Source organism: Marmota marmota, unplaced genomic scaffold (assembly GCF_001458135.2).
Source record: "Marmota marmota marmota unplaced genomic scaffold, marMar, whole genome shotgun sequence".
Taxonomy (NCBI): domain Eukaryota; kingdom Metazoa; phylum Chordata; class Mammalia; order Rodentia; family Sciuridae; genus Marmota; species Marmota marmota.
In genome coordinates, this window is record NW_025999968.1 from 19,322,953 (window position 1) to 19,340,424 (window position 17,472).

General features: G+C 41.2%; 1 protein-coding gene across 4 annotated transcripts in view; it reads right to left on the reverse strand.

Moving 5' to 3' along the window:
* Positions 1 to 12,260: 12,260 nt before the first annotated feature.
* Positions 12,261 to 17,472, reverse strand: part of Col8a1 (collagen type VIII alpha 1 chain) — a 149,359-nt gene continuing 144,147 nt past the window's right edge. For 3 of the 4 annotated variants that reach the window (XM_048803464.1, XM_015478589.2, XM_048803463.1), the window contains one exon: positions 12,261 to 16,945. In XM_048803464.1, the coding sequence (XP_048659421.1) occupies positions 15,036 to 16,945 (1,910 nt within the window). In that variant the 3' untranslated portion in view covers positions 12,261 to 15,035. The remainder of the gene's footprint in view (positions 16,946 to 17,472) is intronic. The other variant, XM_015478591.2, reaches the window with a different exon arrangement.

The window sequence follows — 17,472 nt, forward strand, 5'->3', positions numbered from 1 at the left end:
ACCCTCTTGCTTGCATCCCACCCCCACCCCTCGTTTTGGGAAACGAAGGAAGAAGGAAGTTGCTCACTTATAGGTGAGAGACCTATCATGCTGCTTTTCTCACACCCAATGTGAAATGGCAGGGATGAAAGGAAAACCTGCAGGGCACCAAATGCTGAGGCCAGCTGCATAATAATTGTGGACAATATTTTTCAGGACAGTCTTCCTACACACAGGTAGAAATCATACAAAATAAATTAAGTGTACGCAATGTGCCTAACTACTTGCAATAGTGATTTAAAGATGAGTAGAATATGTTCCACCTTCCAGATGTTACAAAATAGAATAGAAGAAAGAGAACTTGTAAGAATAAAGTTCTAGATTCCTAAAATGATACAGCTTTGGAAATTACAAGACAGGGAAACTTCAACTGCTGAGGGTAGGAATAGCCATATGCAGAAAATTACCCCAAATCCACCCAATAGGAGATATATTAATGCATTACTTTAACAATATATTACAGATACCCTAAAAGGAGGGTTCTTGGTATAAATGTGGCAAATGTCAAATAATCTGTAATCATCAAAAATAATGTGTCTTTCATGAGAAAATGCAGATGACACTAGGTCTTGGCAGTTAATAGATTACTGAAAAGCAAAGTCAGATTTAAAAAATATGACTTTGGAAAAGGAAGTGGCATGGCCAATGTTACTGTGCAGTATGGATAATAGATTTGATCAGAGCTTCCTATATGGCGTGGGTAAGCTAAGATTCTGATCCACAGTCTTTGAGGTCAGCAGAATCCCTGGGCCAGTGGCCCCGGGTTTAGCACCACCTCATCTCTTCCCTCTGGTGTTATACAAATGTTTTCTGTGGATGCCATGATGTGAAACAATAAGAACTTAACAGAGAGAACTTCAATAAGGCACACCATAAAATGAACAAGGTTTAATCAGGGCATAGTTCCTTAAGTGAATTTCAGGAAGCCCCTGATTTGAACTTTTGCATCATGTAGACAATGATAATGGTAGCAATAAAAATGAGAACATATTCTACATACCTCTCTAAGTACTTTATATGTTAATTCATCTAAACATCATGTGTTGGATTTGATGTTTCCATTTATCACCCTTTACCTTTTTAATCAGATTTGGGTTTTGCAAATTGGAGGCAGTAGTAAGAAATCAAAGTATGAGAGAACAATGATGCCCCAAACTGTCCTGTTTTCAATGCTAGGACTAGAGTGGGGCAAGCAGAGGCCTGTGACATCACATTTAAGGAGATGTTTGCTCAGGCTAACACTGGCACAAAATGAGAGAGAAGAACTTCAATTCTGTGCCTGCCTCACCTTGTTCCTCATCCTGAAGGCCGCAGCTCCAATACTGCTTTAGCCCTTAAGGGTGGTAATGATTCTCCACCATTATTCAACCTGGGATTCTATACCATCACTCATTTCTTTAACCCTACCTTATATTCATAAATACTCCCATAACTAAATTCTTTTCATTATTGTTTATGTTGTACAGAAGATGGAACCCAAGGTCTCACAAAATACGAGGCAAACACATAACCACTGAGCTACATCCTCAGGCTTTTTAAGTATTGAGATAAGTTCTCACTAAGTTGCCCAGGCTGGCCTCAAATTTAAGATTCTCCTGCTTCAGCCTCCAGAGTCACTGGGATTACAGGCATATGCCACCATACCTGGTCTATATTTATAATCACCAAGCCAAAATCCACACCGTGCTCCATCAATATCCCGATGCGGTCAACACTTATTTTGGATTCCACTCAAAGCAGAGCCTGACAAAGTCATGGGTGCAAGTAGTTTATTTGGCAGGTGATATCAGGAGGCAGGAATAAAGGCAGGAAGAATGGGACCAGGAAGGAAGGATTATCAGTATGTGTAATACCTGGCTTTTTATCTTGCTGCAACCCTCTGGAAAAAAAATGTAGGCTGTGCCTCCGAGTTATCCTAATGCAGAACAGGAGGGTAGCTAGGGCTATTCATGAGGTTGTTGCCAGGATAGGGGTTTCCAGAGAGTCTCAGATTGTGCTGCCTTCAGAGAGAGTCCTGAGGCAGCTGGGTGACATGCCTTGATGTGCTTGAGGTGGGAGGATGGCACCAGGCACATAACTTTCCTCCATAGCTGGGCTGATTTTGAAGTGGGGTAAGGGGCATAAAAAGCATCTACTCCAGATTTGCAAAGATGGTGACACTAAAGTAACCTGCTCTAGTTACCCATCTAGGAAGTGATTTCCCATCTTCTTTAAGTCCTTCAAAGCATCCTCAAAATGATCTATGACCCAAGAATGATTCATACCCACTGAATTAAGGCAAAAAGAATAAGAAAAAAAAGAAAAAGAAACTAAAGTGAGGAACATTGCCATACATTTATGGAAATTATTTGAAAATAAATGATGAGGAAAACTGAGGTCAATAAAACCTAAAGTTTCAAGTTTTAAGAGCTAAAAACATGATAACCTCTCTGGGACTAGTAAAAAGGAGGGAACCATTTTTGGATGGAAAAAAATAAAAAAAATAACTTCAGATAATAAAAGATCCACATGGGAAATAATTGGCAGTTGCAACCTAGAGAGGAGATTTGCTGGAGACAGAGATGAAAAGGGAGAGGGAGGCTGAGGCCATACCCAAGACAGCTTCTTACCATCCTAGGGGTTTAAAGAGGGAAAACCACTGGGGAACTTTTAGGCCATAGGGGTCATTTTACATTTTCAAAGCTGGCTGTTGTGTGGTAACAAAAGCAGGGAGACTGGTTTAGAGGCTGCTTCAGTCAAGTGAGATAGCAGTGGCTTGGAATATGGTGGTAGAAATGGAAATGAAGAGAAGCGGGACTGGCTGAGATCATTTACAGAGACAGAGAAGAGCAAAGGATTCCTGAGCTTTCACTATTTAGAAATCAGATGGAAGAGCAGAGGCCCAGGAGCCAGGAGAACATGGCCACAGAGAAAGACCAGAGCCAGGCAAATGTGATTTTGCCAAAGCAAGAAAGAAGAGGGGTTCCCCAAAAAAGGGTGTGCAGTTGAGAGTAAAGGAACAAAGGAGAGAATTACAAGAGTCAGATACTTGCAGAGGGGAAACAAATGGAGGTCCAGAGCCAAGTGGAGGAGATACCATCTGATGAGAACAGGCATTTAAATGGGCTTTCCTTTCTTTAGTGATCTAGTGACAGCTCTGTCATAAGCAAGCATCCATGTGTCTGTAGGGAAATGTTGGGACCCTCTATTCTGCTCTAATGGTCCTTGTCCATCTCTATTTCAATATCACAGTAGTTAATTAGCCTTTACATATTTTCCATTTCTTTATATCTTTGTGTTATGTTCAGAGTGATTTTGTCAGTAGTAGTAGTTTCCTGGTAGTTGTCTCTTTAGTTATGCCAAAATGCCAAAATGCAATGTCAAGTTTTATATATATACACACACATACACATCTCTCTCTCTCTTTCTCTCTCTCTCTCTCTATATATATATATGTGTGTGTGTGTGTGTGTGTATATATACATGTGCTGAGGATTGAACTCAGGGCCTTCCACAGACTAAACAAGCACTCTACCCCATGAGCTTCATGTGCCCCCCATTATTAAAAAACTGTTTCTCATAAAACAGTATGCCATGTTACACTGGCAACAGCTTCCTACATATCATGTTTGCTGTTTCTTGATAGCATCAAAAGGCCACATTGAATGATTAAACCATAGAATCTAGGTTTGTGTAAGTACACTTTATGATGTCTGCACCATGATGAAATTGAATGTGCTCTTGTCATTAAGCAATGCATGGATGCCTGTGTGTGAGACTGAGTTTATATACATATAAACTTGGTTCTTTTAAAACCCTCCTATCTCCTATCTTTCTTTTCACACCACTCTCTTCTTTCATCATACCACTCTTTCTTTCATTTTATTGTTCATTCCCTGTTAATTTCTCCTTAATCTGTGTCTAAGCTTCCCTGGAGGTTTGGTAGATCATTTTCATCATGCTGATTGCTTCCTTCTCTGAGAACTCCATATATATGATTGTACCATTTTAGGATCTCCTTTCCCATCCCTTCATTTTTTTCTAATAAGTGGAGTAAGATTTCAGCAAAAACAGAGTGAGAATGGTGATCCCTATGAAGCAGATCCAAAGGTGCTAGATGATATATGATGGAACTGTGTGGAATTTCTGGGAGATCCCAAGGGGAGAATCACAGTGCAAACTACTAGGATTTTAGAGTAAGGCATGCCTTCTAGAGCTGGACCATTGGAAAAGCAGCTTTGAGCCCTAATTGAAACTAAGCACTTTGATTATGGAATATCAAATGAATATATCACCAGAGCTGCCCTTCAGGACCTGAGTATTATAAGGTTGGATGCTCACAGCAACACCCCCTGGGTGATAGAAATGGTACACATGGGAGCATATCTAGGCAAGTCCTGAGTCACAAATAAGTTACATGACACATGGCCCTGATGTATCCACCTGTTTTTTTTTTTTTCTCACACTATGTCCTCATGACATGTTCTTTTGACTAGTTGATGTTGGAGGAAAATTCTCAAGACTGGGTCAATTGGGAATGTTGGCAGAGATGAAATGAATTAATAATATGCTACAGTCCCATTTTGAGAGCGGCTATAAAGGACCACAATGAGAAGAATACTCCTGGTAGGAAGAAATTCCTAGATATACTTTTAGTCATCTTCGAACAGAGAGACAAATAATCTGAGATACAGATAAATGTTGGGTCTTGAGCAATGGTAAATGGTGTGTTGATTGGATCAAAATCCTGGGAGATAGAATATTGGAATTCCAATAACAAAGAGATCTGGGGAAGAGGAATTTGGAGGAACCTATAGGAAGGGGGCACAAAGATTACTGTGTTCCATATATATGTCTACCAGAGAGTATCCACCACAGATAAGCACCAAATAATAGAGACAATGTGATAGATTATATGTTTTTCAAAGATGGCTGGTGTTTTAATCATCTTTTTCACTGCTGTGACCAACAGACCCAACAAGAACAATGTAGAAAAGGAAAAGTTTATTTGGTGTTCTTGATTTCAGAGGTCTCAGTCCATAAATGGCCAACTCTGTTGTCCTGGGTCTGAAGTGAGGCAGAACATCAAGGCAGAAGGGCGTGATGGAGGAGAGCAGCTCAGGACATGAGAATCAGGAAGCTGAGAGAATACTCTGCTCACCAGGGATGAAATATATACCCCAAAGGCACATCCCCAAAGACCCACCCACCTCCTCCAACCACACCCTAGCTGCCTACAGTTACCACCCAGTTAATCCCTATCAGCAGATTAACGTACAGATGAGCTTCTCATAACCCAGCCATTTGACCTCTGAACTTTTTTTTTTCAAAGCTCATACATGAGCTTTTGGGGGAACACCTCATATCTAAACCATAACAGATGGCCACCACAATCTTCCATCTACGCACTTTACTTATGATATGATCTTGACAGTCCTTTTATTGGTAGTGGGGGTCTGTGTTCTCTTTCCTTGAACCTGGGCAGATAATTATCTCAACTGGTAGAATATGGAAGAGATGATCTGTGGCTTGTGAGGCTAGATCTTTCAAATTCCATGCCTTTTCACTTTGCTCCCTTGGTATGCTCACTTGGGAACCAGGTGTCATACTGTGCAGAAGTTCACAAGAGACCACACAGAGAAACCACATGGAAAAATACACAGGTAGGTATTTTGGCCCACAGTTCAGTTGAGGTCCCTGCTGGCAGCCAGCATCTACTGCTAGACCTATAAATAAAGATGCCTCCAAATGATTCCAGGAGTTGACTTTAGATAGACCCCAAGCTGTGGCCCCAGACATGGAGCAAAGACAAACCATCCCTACCATATTCTCTCTGAAATCCTTACAGCAAAATTCATTTGAGAAAAAGTCCAATGAAAACAAGCTTGTCGAACTGCTATTTCTTCTCTGGCCACAAGAGAGAGACCTTGTTCCTTGGGGGACAGGAAAGTTTCTGAAACTATGCTTGCTTTTCTCTTTGGTCCTGCTTACCAAGAACGGCTGTTTTTCCTCTCTTCCCACAGGGTCTGGTGAGGTCATGTGGTTGAATTAAAACTTTCTTTCATCTTACATCTTGAGTGTGTATAGGCTCCATAAATATCCCCTCATTTGGAGGGGGAAAACATGAGCTGTAACTTTATCTTTAGAGAAAATTTTTGGAAATTGCCTATTTGGGGTTGAAGAATAAAAAGAAACTTAGTCCTTTTAGTTTTTACTTTGGGGTCACTGGGTGAAGACGGAGTGTCTGCCTACAGCAGTTAAGTCTTAAGGTCTAAGAATGTAGCATCCACTCAAGGAGAGGAGACAGATTAAGTGGCAGTCACCATGATCTGCAGAAACTTTTTGGAGAAGCTGGGACTCATGGTTTCTGGACCACAATGATGCTCAGAACCCTTTACCCACTGGGTGAATGCTGTGGTGAATGTGGAGGTAAGGGAGGCTGCTGTAAGTCATTTCCAACTACCTCCTTGATGAGTTAGTTATTCTTATCAACAAGTAGTTTTCCCTTTAGCTTTTTTTTTTATCAACTTTCAAAATTAGTTTCAAAATTTTGGTACAATACACATAATATGAAACTTACCATCTTAACCTTTTTAAAGTCTTCTGTTCAAGGGTGTGAAGTACATTCACATTGTTTTGTTTTGCAACCATCACCACCACCCATCTCCAGTACTCTTTTCATCTTGAAAAGCTGAAGCCCATTATATAAAACCTCTCCATTTCCCCTCCCTCCAGACCCTGGAGACCACCACTCTGCTTTCTATGTCTATGAATTGACTACTCTAGGTACCTCAAATAAGTTTGATCATACAGTATTTGCCTTCAAAACTGGCTTTTTATCCTTGCACAATGTCCTTAAAATTCATCTATGGTGAAGCATGAGTTAGAAATTTTTACTTTGTAAGACTGAATAATATTTTATTATATGTATTTTTAATGGAAAAACACTTTGGATTTCTCTCACTTTTTATATTTTGTGAATAATGCTATAAGTATGAATATATATATATCTTCTCAACTCTCTGCTTTCAGTTCTTTTGATTGTATACCTTCTTTTGATTATATACCTAGAAGTGGAAATGCTAGATCACATGGTGGTTATATTTTACTTTTTTTTTTTGAGGCACCACCATATTGTTTTTTATAATGGTCCAATTTACCATTTCACCAGTTGGTTGATGGTGTACATTGATGGTGCACAAATGTTCTGATCTCTCCACATCTTTGCCAATACTTCTTTTTTTTTTTTTTGCTAATTTATTTGTTTTGATAGTAGCCCTTCTGTTAAGTTTATGGTGGTGCCTTCTATTTTTAAAATCAGCTGTCCCCATATCACTTAAGGGATGGGGCAGTTACCATGATATCTGCTAATATCATCTTGTATCTAGTTATATATATATTTATATATATATATACACACACACTTAGTTGTTGATGGACCTTTATTAATTTATTTATATGCAGTGCTGAGAATCAAACCCAGTACCTCACACATGCTAGGCAAGTGCTCTACAACTGAGCAACAACCCCAGCCCTGTTGGTAGTTATTTCACTTGATTCTGGTAAGGACAGTGACCATAAAACAACTGAGCTCTGTCATCTTTCAAACACTCATTACAGTTGTTTGCTTCTAAGACAGCTGAGGACTTTTGTCTCCTTCCTTGAGGCCATAGGGTGTGATAGCTAAGACCATAGACCATGAAGCCAGGCACCTGTGTTAAAATCCTGGCATTGTCATTAGATCTCAGACAAGTTACTATACCTCACTTCTCTAACCCTAACCCTGTTAGTAAAGTGGACTAATATTAGAGTTATTACAGGAGTAACTAAGGTAATGTAGGAAACCTGTTAAAGCAATTTCTGGTTGATGGTGTACATTCAGTAAATGTACTGCAAAACTCTACCTGCAAACCACACCCTACTATTTCAGCTGTCCAACCACTGTGGAAGATAGTTACTATTATCATTTATTAGTTTACAGTTGCAAAAAGTGAAATTTAGGGAGGTTAAGTAATTGACTGAGGGTATCACAGCTGGTAAACAGAGGACTAAGATTTATTCTTGGATAGTCTGACCCCAGACTATACATTTTCTGTATTGGTGACTCTTGTTTGGCAGAGTAAATGAAAAGGACATTATCATCTTTGTTGAGGAAAGACGTATTATTTGAAGCAGGCAAGGAGAGAGCTGTAAATGTTCCATCAGTTTTTCCCATTGTGTCTCTTGTCCCACGAATGAAGAGCAGATGGGAACATTGCTGCCAGCCACTCACTTGTCAAAGGAAAACTGACACAGCTATGTTCATTATAAAATTAATTTTTAGGTCTTGACGATTTTAACAAAGCATATGAAACATAGCTCTCCATGGGATTTAGAAACTTTAATTTAGAAGTGCTTTTGATTTTAATAAAAAATCTATTTTTACTTATAGTAAGATAGTAAAGAAAAAAATCTTTGGAAAGCTTGTGAGTGCCTCAAAGGAAACGTTGATGAAATGGTCCTGCGTTTCAGCATCACACAAGAAGCTTCTGGATTACTTGTTAAAGTGGGATAATATGTCCTGCTTTAATGTAAATTTTATTATACTTTTCTGAAGTATTAATAGTTTTCCCCCTGATAATAAAACTCATGAATAGGTTTTTCCCTTTATAAAAAATAACATGAGAATAAAATTTATCCTGGCAAAAGGATTGGTTTTGAAAATGAAGCAACATCAGAAATGATGTACAACTCTTTGCTAAAAGAAAAAGACTACTCTGGGGGATGTTTTTGTTATTCTTGATATGAAACAAGCATGAAAACTTGCATTTTAAGAGTCCATTGAACCATTTGAGGGAAAAACTTCCAAAATGTGGTAAAACATATTGCTACCTTTTTCTACCTCTTACCACAAGAGGCCACTAGGTCACTCTCCCTTTCTCTTCCAACCAAAGGCACATCTGGAGCATAGACATGTTGTGGGCTAAATTGTACCCTTCAAAATGCATATATTGAATCCTGGACTCCCAGTATTTCAAAACGTGACTGTATTTGGAACTATGGCTTTTAAAAAGACCATTATCTCGGCATGGTGGCTCACACCTTCAATCTCAACAGCTGGGGAGGCTGAGGCAGCAGGATTATGAGTTCAAAGCCAGCCTTGCAAAAGTGAGGCACTAAGCAACTCAGCGAGACCCTGTCTCTAAATAAAATACAAAATAGGACTTGGGGATATGGCTCAGAGGTTGAGTGCCCCTGAGTTCAATCCCTGGAACAGCCTCCCCAAAAGTGGTCATTAAATTAAAATGAGATCACAAGGGTGGACCCTAATCCAGTATGACTAATATCCTTATAATGGTGATTGGGACCCTGTGAAGGAGCTGATAGCCATCCCTAAACCAAGAGGAGACACCTTGGAAGAAACCAACCCTATGGATACCTTGCTCTTGCCTTCAGGTCTTCTAGCTTCCAGACTGAGGAAGTGAATTTCTGTTATTTAAGCCCTAGGTAACAGTATACTCACCATCAGGCCAAATTCAACACTTTTTTAAAGAAACCAGGTGTCTTCCCTTTGTTTCATCTGGATGGGCTCTACTCGTGGACTACCCAATTGCATTGATGACCCCCTCCTGCCTTCCAAGTTTATAAATGGGAGGAAATTGCTTTGGGGTCAAGCTTCCTTCCCCCTTATCAGGTTGTCCAGTATTGTCCCCAAGTTAAGTGCAGTCTTTCATCTTTTCCATTCTTCTTTATTCCAATTCTCAGTCTTTGGCATTCGACTGGGAATTGATACGGAATCTGTCTGACTCTCCTCCCTCCAGACGCTCCTCTAGGGCTCACTTTGCCACAACCCGTTATTGCCTTCCTGAAGGAAAGCTGCTCTGGTCTCCTAAGTGGTTTTACAATGTGTACCTTCCCTTTTCTGATGTTGTCATCATACAATCATCAACATTTTTTAAAAATAAAATACTGATTTTTACACCACTTTCTCACTTAACGACCTACAATATCATCTGATTTCATACTAGATAAGATGGAAACATCTCTTGCCTATGTGTAAAGTGTTGGATCACCTGACCCTCCTTTGGTTATTCAACTTCCTTCACTAGTCCTTGGATAGAGGCTCTAATCTAGTTGAGACATTTCCCCTGATCTTCCCTTCCCAACACCTGACCTAGCATTGCCCCAGCCCTCCCCACACCAATTTCCTCCTCTTAGAGAAGGAAAGGCTATTTCTCCTTTCCTCTTGGAATACCTTCATGTTTCCTCTATTCAAATTCTTCATTTCTTTAAGCAACCACCTCCAATAAATTATTTGAAATTACATTTTTTTTTTTGATACCGGGGATTGAACCCAGGGGTGCTTAACCACTGAGCCACATCCCCGGCCCTTTTTAAATGTTTTATTTAGAGACAGGGTCTCAGTGAGGTTGCATAGGGCATCTCTAAGTTGCTGATGGCTTTGAACTCACAATCCTTCCTTCTGCCTCAGCCTCTTGATTGAGATTACAGGCATGTGCCACAGTGCCCAGCTGAAATTAAGTTTTATCCCATAGTTAGCCTCTGTAAAATCATGGAATGCCAGAGCTGGAAGGGAGTTTCCTACCATTCAGTCTAACCTCACCTCCACTGAGGACCCTTTACCACAGCATCCTTGTGAAATTCATTATTTCCTCAACCTTAGTGTTGGGACCATTACTCTGAGATGGGTGTGGATCCAAAGATGAAAAAATGAAGTGCCTGTCCCCGGTGAATCATGTTTTTTAATTATAGCCATGGACAGAGCAGAAAAAAAAATAGTGAAGGGATAGAACATACAAAGCAGGGTGGTGATGTGGGGAGAAGTTGCCTCAATCTAGGCAATAGGGACGGTGCAAAGGGAAGGAAGAGTTTCCTCTGTGTCCAGAGGGGCGAGGAAGAGTTTATACAGCAGGAAGACAGAGTGGTCCTCCCAGGAAGGGCAGCATGGATCAGTCTTTCTCTTTCTGGATTTATCTAGTTTGTATGCATTCAGTCACCTTCACATCACCCTGCTCTTTTGACTTTTAAAACAAACATCTTGAGATCCTCCAAGCAGAAGATAATATTTTTAAGAAGAAGGGTTATGTTTTCTGTTGCTTTTTATGCCCCAGATCATGTAGTGTACCAGGCACACAATAGGGGCTACTTTGTGTTTAACGTAAAGGGCTACTACACACGTACTGTAAATATGATGTCGATTTTGAGTTTCTTTATTCCGTCACAGTGGTGATGGTTTGGCCCCATTGGTCCAGCATTCTGAATTCTAACCATTAATCCTCCCTGCTGTGTCTCCTGTGCTCAACCTTCTATCTACCTACATAAGCCAACAAGATGTGATGGTTGTGTTTTCCGAATGACAGACCTTCCAAAAATAGTTCTGGAATAAAATAGAGCCACTGGGCTATATGGGAATGGAAGCTGTGGTCTTGAGCTTGCACACTGAAGGCGTAAAGAAGTTACCTGGTGGTACATACCTGCCCGCCCAATGATTTAAACAGTCCCTTTCTCATATTATAGATGTGATAAGTTACAGTCACTCAGGGCTTTATAAATCATCACGAAAGAGTTATTTCCTTATTGATGATCTTACTGAGACCTTTAGATTCTTGAAACAGGTCTGTGACTACATGCAGCACCATCTCCCTTTCCAATATGTGGCTCTGATGTGGCGGAAGAGAGGGAGAAGAGAGGACTGTGGCAGTCCTTTCTTAGCTGATGTATGTTGCACATGCAGCAGTTAACTGTGTCCTATTATCTGTTTTCCCTTCTTAATAGTACCCTCCTGGGTATGAGCTGGGCATGGAGTTACCCAGAATAAATCTTCAGTTTCCCACACTATCTCGAAGCTCGCTGGCAAGGTGACTACATTCCGGGCAATGCATGTGGGAGGGAGTGCTCTATGCAGTGGTTGGTTTGAGTTTTTCAAGACAAAAAAACACACCTTCCCCTTCTGTTTTCTCCACCCTCCCATTAGCTGGGCTGTGTCTGATGTTAGCCATCCTAGACTGCGGAGAGGAGGGCAACATATCTGGGTGGAAGAGAAACACGATAGAAGGAAACTGGGCCCCTGCTTGGGTTACCATTGAGCCCTGGACTGCTTAAATCCAGAGCTGTTATGTCAAAGAGGAATAATAAATTGTCCTGTTCAGCCTCTAATTCAGCTGCTGTTTGCTACAATGTATATGTGAGGGGACTTACCAGGTTAATACATCATCAAAGAGCAACATGAACAAGATGAGAAATATACTTTCAAAGATATTTAATGACTTTTTTTTTCAAATCAGTACAAAAATTTAAATAAAAATGATTTGCCATTAAATCTCAAATCTATCATGGAAACTCAAACAAGTTACCAGTCTGTTCACCATTCATTATATTTTGTAAAATATGTGAGGACTGTCACCCACTACAGACACTCTTTTCCCCTGGAGGATGTCATGCTGCATTAAAACTCTGTAGTTAAATAAGAAAATGCAAGTTTGGTCCATTTCACATGGAAAAATTTTAGATATTTTTGAATGAAATAGAGATCATACTATTATCCCTAGACTTTAGAACATGCAGTTATTTTATCTGCTTTTACATTAATGTGTTAACATGATGTGCAACACTCAAAAGGGAAACACGGGTACATAGATAATTACTTAAAACTCTGTTTTAAATTAAATGAAGTATCATTTAGCTTTAGATTAGCACCATTGTAGAATACACAGTATCTGGCATAAATTTTGCTCCTCCTCCATCTAAAAGTTAGAAGCATATGCCTGATAATAAACATACACACATACAAATATCTATATATCTATCTATCTATCTATCTATATATATATAGGCAATTGCGTAACAACCAATAAATAAGTTGGAAGATATTTTGAAAAGTGAATTTGTTTTTAAAGAGATAATTTCTCTCTTGCTTGATGGAAATTAAGAGTCCATACATGTACAGATAAATACAATTTTACAGATCAGCTGGTCTGACTTGCCTCCAAGCCATGTCAGTGTACCTATTAGCAGAAGGAACCCAGTTACTTCCAAAGTCACCAGCCCCAAACCAGCATCCTCAAGACCAACTCAAAGGACATATGGCCACATATATGCTGTCCACTTTGAAAACGAAGGTTGGGTAGGATATCTTTTTAATGGGAAAATTGTGTTATCTAATTAGCAGTGAATAAGAAATTTGGGGATAATGAACTAATTTCTCTTTTTAAAAAACTGAGAAGAAATGTTGCTTGTATACTTCTTAGGGAAAAGATACATATTTGACCAAGAGAAGAACTTTTGTGACAGTAAAAATAATTTCTATTATTATTATTATTATTATTATTTTGTGGTACTGGGATTAATCCCAGGGCCTTGTGTACTGTTACACCTCCAGTCCAAAAATGATTGCAATTTTCCATAGACACATTTCCTTGTGCTTTTTATTTGTGTATTTTCCCATCTATAACTATGTACTCAATTAATTTTTGAGAAAAAATATATGATTTCACTATTACAGCTCCATATCATTTCCCCATGTGTCTAACAGCATCCACAGTTAATAGCAGATTTGAAGCAATGCTTAAATCACCTACTATGTGCCTAAATGAAAACCTGGACAACTATTTATGTCTCCCTTTCAAATTTGTTTTATTTGTTGACTTGTGCTAAGTAAAGGGCCACATAGATGGCCTGGGCCATTGTTGCCCTATGACATTCTGGATATCTCTTCCACAGATTGCTGCTGAAGAGACAGTTATTTTCCTTTTTTTGTATCTACACCTAGAAACATCACCTCTTTTAAAATATCAAACTGCCTAATTACCTTTTTTAAAATAGAAATTTATTTTCCTATGAATTTTGAATTTTTCCCCCAATAAAAAATGGCTTGAATTTTGGAAATTGATTTGAAACCTCAGATGACACGTGAATTTGCTTACATACTAAACAGGGAGATGTTCTTCAGCTACTAAAGAATATCAATATCTCTATGGTTAAAACCTCACTGTGATTGTGTGTACGGGCAAAGGAGGCAAATTTTTAATGCATGTAAACTCAATTGATAATTCCTATCAATAATAAATATTCCATAAAGTTAAAAAGTTTACTGAAGGGTTCCTTTTTTTTTTTCTTATGGCTTCCAGGTATTTATGTTGGTTAGGCCCTGGTAGAAATTACACAGAGGGAAGAAAAAACAAAATAAGTCACAGAACAACTCTAAAAGAACTCCTTGAGGAATAAATGAGTTGATCACTGCTTATGTCTCCCCACTGGTTTGTTAGCTCCTGTGGGGCTCTGTCTTGGCCTCACATTGGCATCCTACCCCAGTGCTCAGCACAGATGGACAGTGGTACTCTTCCTTAATTTTTTTTCCAGACTCCAGACATACAATTCTGACTAGAACTTCTAATTGATAAAAAACAAAACAAACAAACAACAACAACAACAAAAAACCCCAGCCTCTATCACTAGAGAAATATCCCTAGTACTACAAAGGACTAAGGTTTCTATGGCCCTCTCTGACTCCCACTGAGACAGTAACACTACAGAACTCCCCAGAACATTCCATGGCAATGTATCTGCACAGATGGAGAGGAAATTCTGAAAGTAAATATGGTATGTAACTGTTATCACTGACATTTCCCTAAGGCATATTTATAAATACTTTAAAGGAAACAATATGAGTGAGTGACTTTGGTTAGCTATGATCTTTTGTACTGGCATGTTGACTGATCTGAATAAGCAGGTTATCATGAGAGCAAATAACATATGACAACTAATGTGATTCCAGTGGGTACAACACAAGTGTCAGTACTTGATACATAAATCTATCCCATTGTTTTCAACGACAAGCTGCTGTGCAGAGTATTAAACATGCATCTTAGTTTTTATTTGTACATGATGGTCTGAATTTTCACTTAAATATAACTTTCCAACTATATAAATGTTCTGAAGCAATTATGTTTTTCATCTGAATTTTTTGTTGCATCATTTTCTTGTCTTCTATTAAATCTCTCTTTTTCTTTTTTTTTTTTTTACATGGGATATAATAAATATCCTGAAAACGAGGAATGGACATACTGCCCGGCGTACAGTCCCGCAGCCTGTTCTGAGGGCATCTGGAGGAATACGCGGTCCCCGGGCCTGAGCAGCAGCACAGCACTCCCAGATGCCTGGTCCAGAAAGCCCTTCTTGTACTCGTCGTATGTGTACATCATGGGCTCGTTGTTTTTGAACAGAGCAACCCACACGTTGCCTCCCTTGCAGTGAACATGGTATACAAAGTAGTAGACGCCGGGGACCTCACAGGTGAAGACGCCCGTCTGCGGGTTGTAGTTCTGTCTGCCGTTATAGAGCAGCTTGTCAAACTTCACTGGGGCTCCCACCGGCGGGAAAGGTGCGGTCAGCTCAGCAGTAAACGCGGGCATCTCGTACGTTGGGCCTCCGTTCTTGCCTTTCTTAGCCCCATAGGCATGGGGGGGTTTCACACCATCAATTCCCAGCCCCATATCTGGCAGATACTCTCCCTGGGGTGGTTGTGTAGGGGGCATCACAGCTGGTGGGCCCGGGGGCCCTGGAGGACCTGGGGGCCCTGGAAGGCCAGGCTGGCCTTGAGGACCGAGGGCACCTGGTTTCCCTGGGGGGCCATGAAGGCCTGCCACTCCAGGCTTGCCTACACCAGGGAACCCAGGAGGCCCTGGAAGGCCTGGTTCCCCTTTGGGGCCTGGAATCCCAGGAGGTCCAATGGGGCCACTAGGGCCTGCAATGCCTGGGATACCTGGGGGGCCCTGTAGCCCCTGATCCCCTGGAATGCCTGGTTCTCCCTTGGGTCCAAGCAGCCCGGGAACACCAGGGAGCCCAGGCAATCCTTTATGCCCAGCTTCCCCCTTGGGCCCTATAGGACCTGGCAAACCTCTCATGCCAGGGGGTCCTACTTCACCAAGAAAACCTGGCTTTCCTGGGAAGCCTTGAAGCCCTGGCTCGCCTTTGGGACCTGGTGGCCCCTGTGGCCCCACAACCCCACCTTCTCCTTTGGGCCCAGGGAAACCAATAGCACCTGGAGGGCCCATGGGACCTGGGATTCCAGGCAGGCCTGGCTCTCCTGGGGGTCCTCCCATTCCAGGGGCACCTACTGGTCCTTTCTCTCCTCTTGGTCCAAGAGCCCCAGGAACACCCCCCACACCCCGGTCACCTTTAGGTCCTGGGAAGCCTGGTTTCCCAATTCCTGGAAGACCTGGGGGTCCTGGCAGCCCTGGTAGTCCTTGCTCCCCCTTGCCACCTGGAAATCCTGGTTGGCCAGGGATCCCATCCTGGCCTGGCTTTCCAACTCCAGGTATTCCAGGAGGTCCTTGAACCCCTGGCACCCCGATAGGGCCTTGTGGGCCAGGTTCCCCTGGAGGTCCTGGCTTCCCCAGAGGGCCCTGGGGCCCAGGGAAGCCTGTCACACCTGGTTTTCCCACTCCTGGCAGTCCGACAGGGCCAGGAGGGCCATGCATACCTGGAGGACCCTTCAGGCCAGGTAAACCTGGCATCCCGAAGCCTTTCTCTCCTTTAGGACCCTGAAGGCCTGGAGGTCCTGGTGGTCCTTTGGGTCCTCTCTCACCCTTTGCTCCTGGTTGCCCTGGTAACCCTGGCCCACCTGGCTTCCCTATGCCAGGAAGTCCATGAGGCCCTGGAGGTCCTTGTGGTCCTGGGATCCCCATTGGCCCAATTTCCCCTTTGGGTCCGATTTCGCCCTTGGCCCCAGGCATTCCCATGGCTCCTGGCTTTCCAGGCATTCCAGGCATACCTGGCTTTCCAATTCCTGGATATCCCTGTGGCCCTGGTTTTCCTTTGATCCCAGGTATCCCATGACCTGGCAAGCCAGGGGGCCCAGGTGGTCCTCTTGGGCCAGGTTCTCCACGGGGACCTTGTTCTCCTCGTAAACTGGCTAATGGTATTTCTGCTGATAAAGAAGATGGAAAGGTAGAGGGCAGGAGAGAGGAAGAGAGAGAAAGAGAAGGAGAGAGGGAGGTTAGTTATCTTTTATTTCAACAAAGTCATGTGATTTTTGTTTAGACATCTTACTATTGAGAGGAAAGACTAGAACTAATGAGCTCATCTTCCAGGACTGTGTAATATAAATATTTAAAGGAGACCAAGGGGCTGGGGTTGTGACTCAAGTGGTAGAATGCTTGCCTAGCACTTGTAAGGCATAGGGTTTGATCCTCAGCACCACATAAAAAATAAAATAAAGATATTGTATCCACCTAAAACTAAAAAATAAATACTAACAAAATAAAAGAAACCAAACTGATAATTTCTGTTTTCTTTTTCTTTAATTTTTAAAAATTTATTTAAAAAATTTTTAAATTTGTTCTAATTAGTTATACATGACAGTAAAATGCATTTTATACATTGTACACAAATGGAATACAAGTTCCTCTGGCTGTACATGGTACAGAGTGGTAATTTCTTTTTTCTATTTGAGGT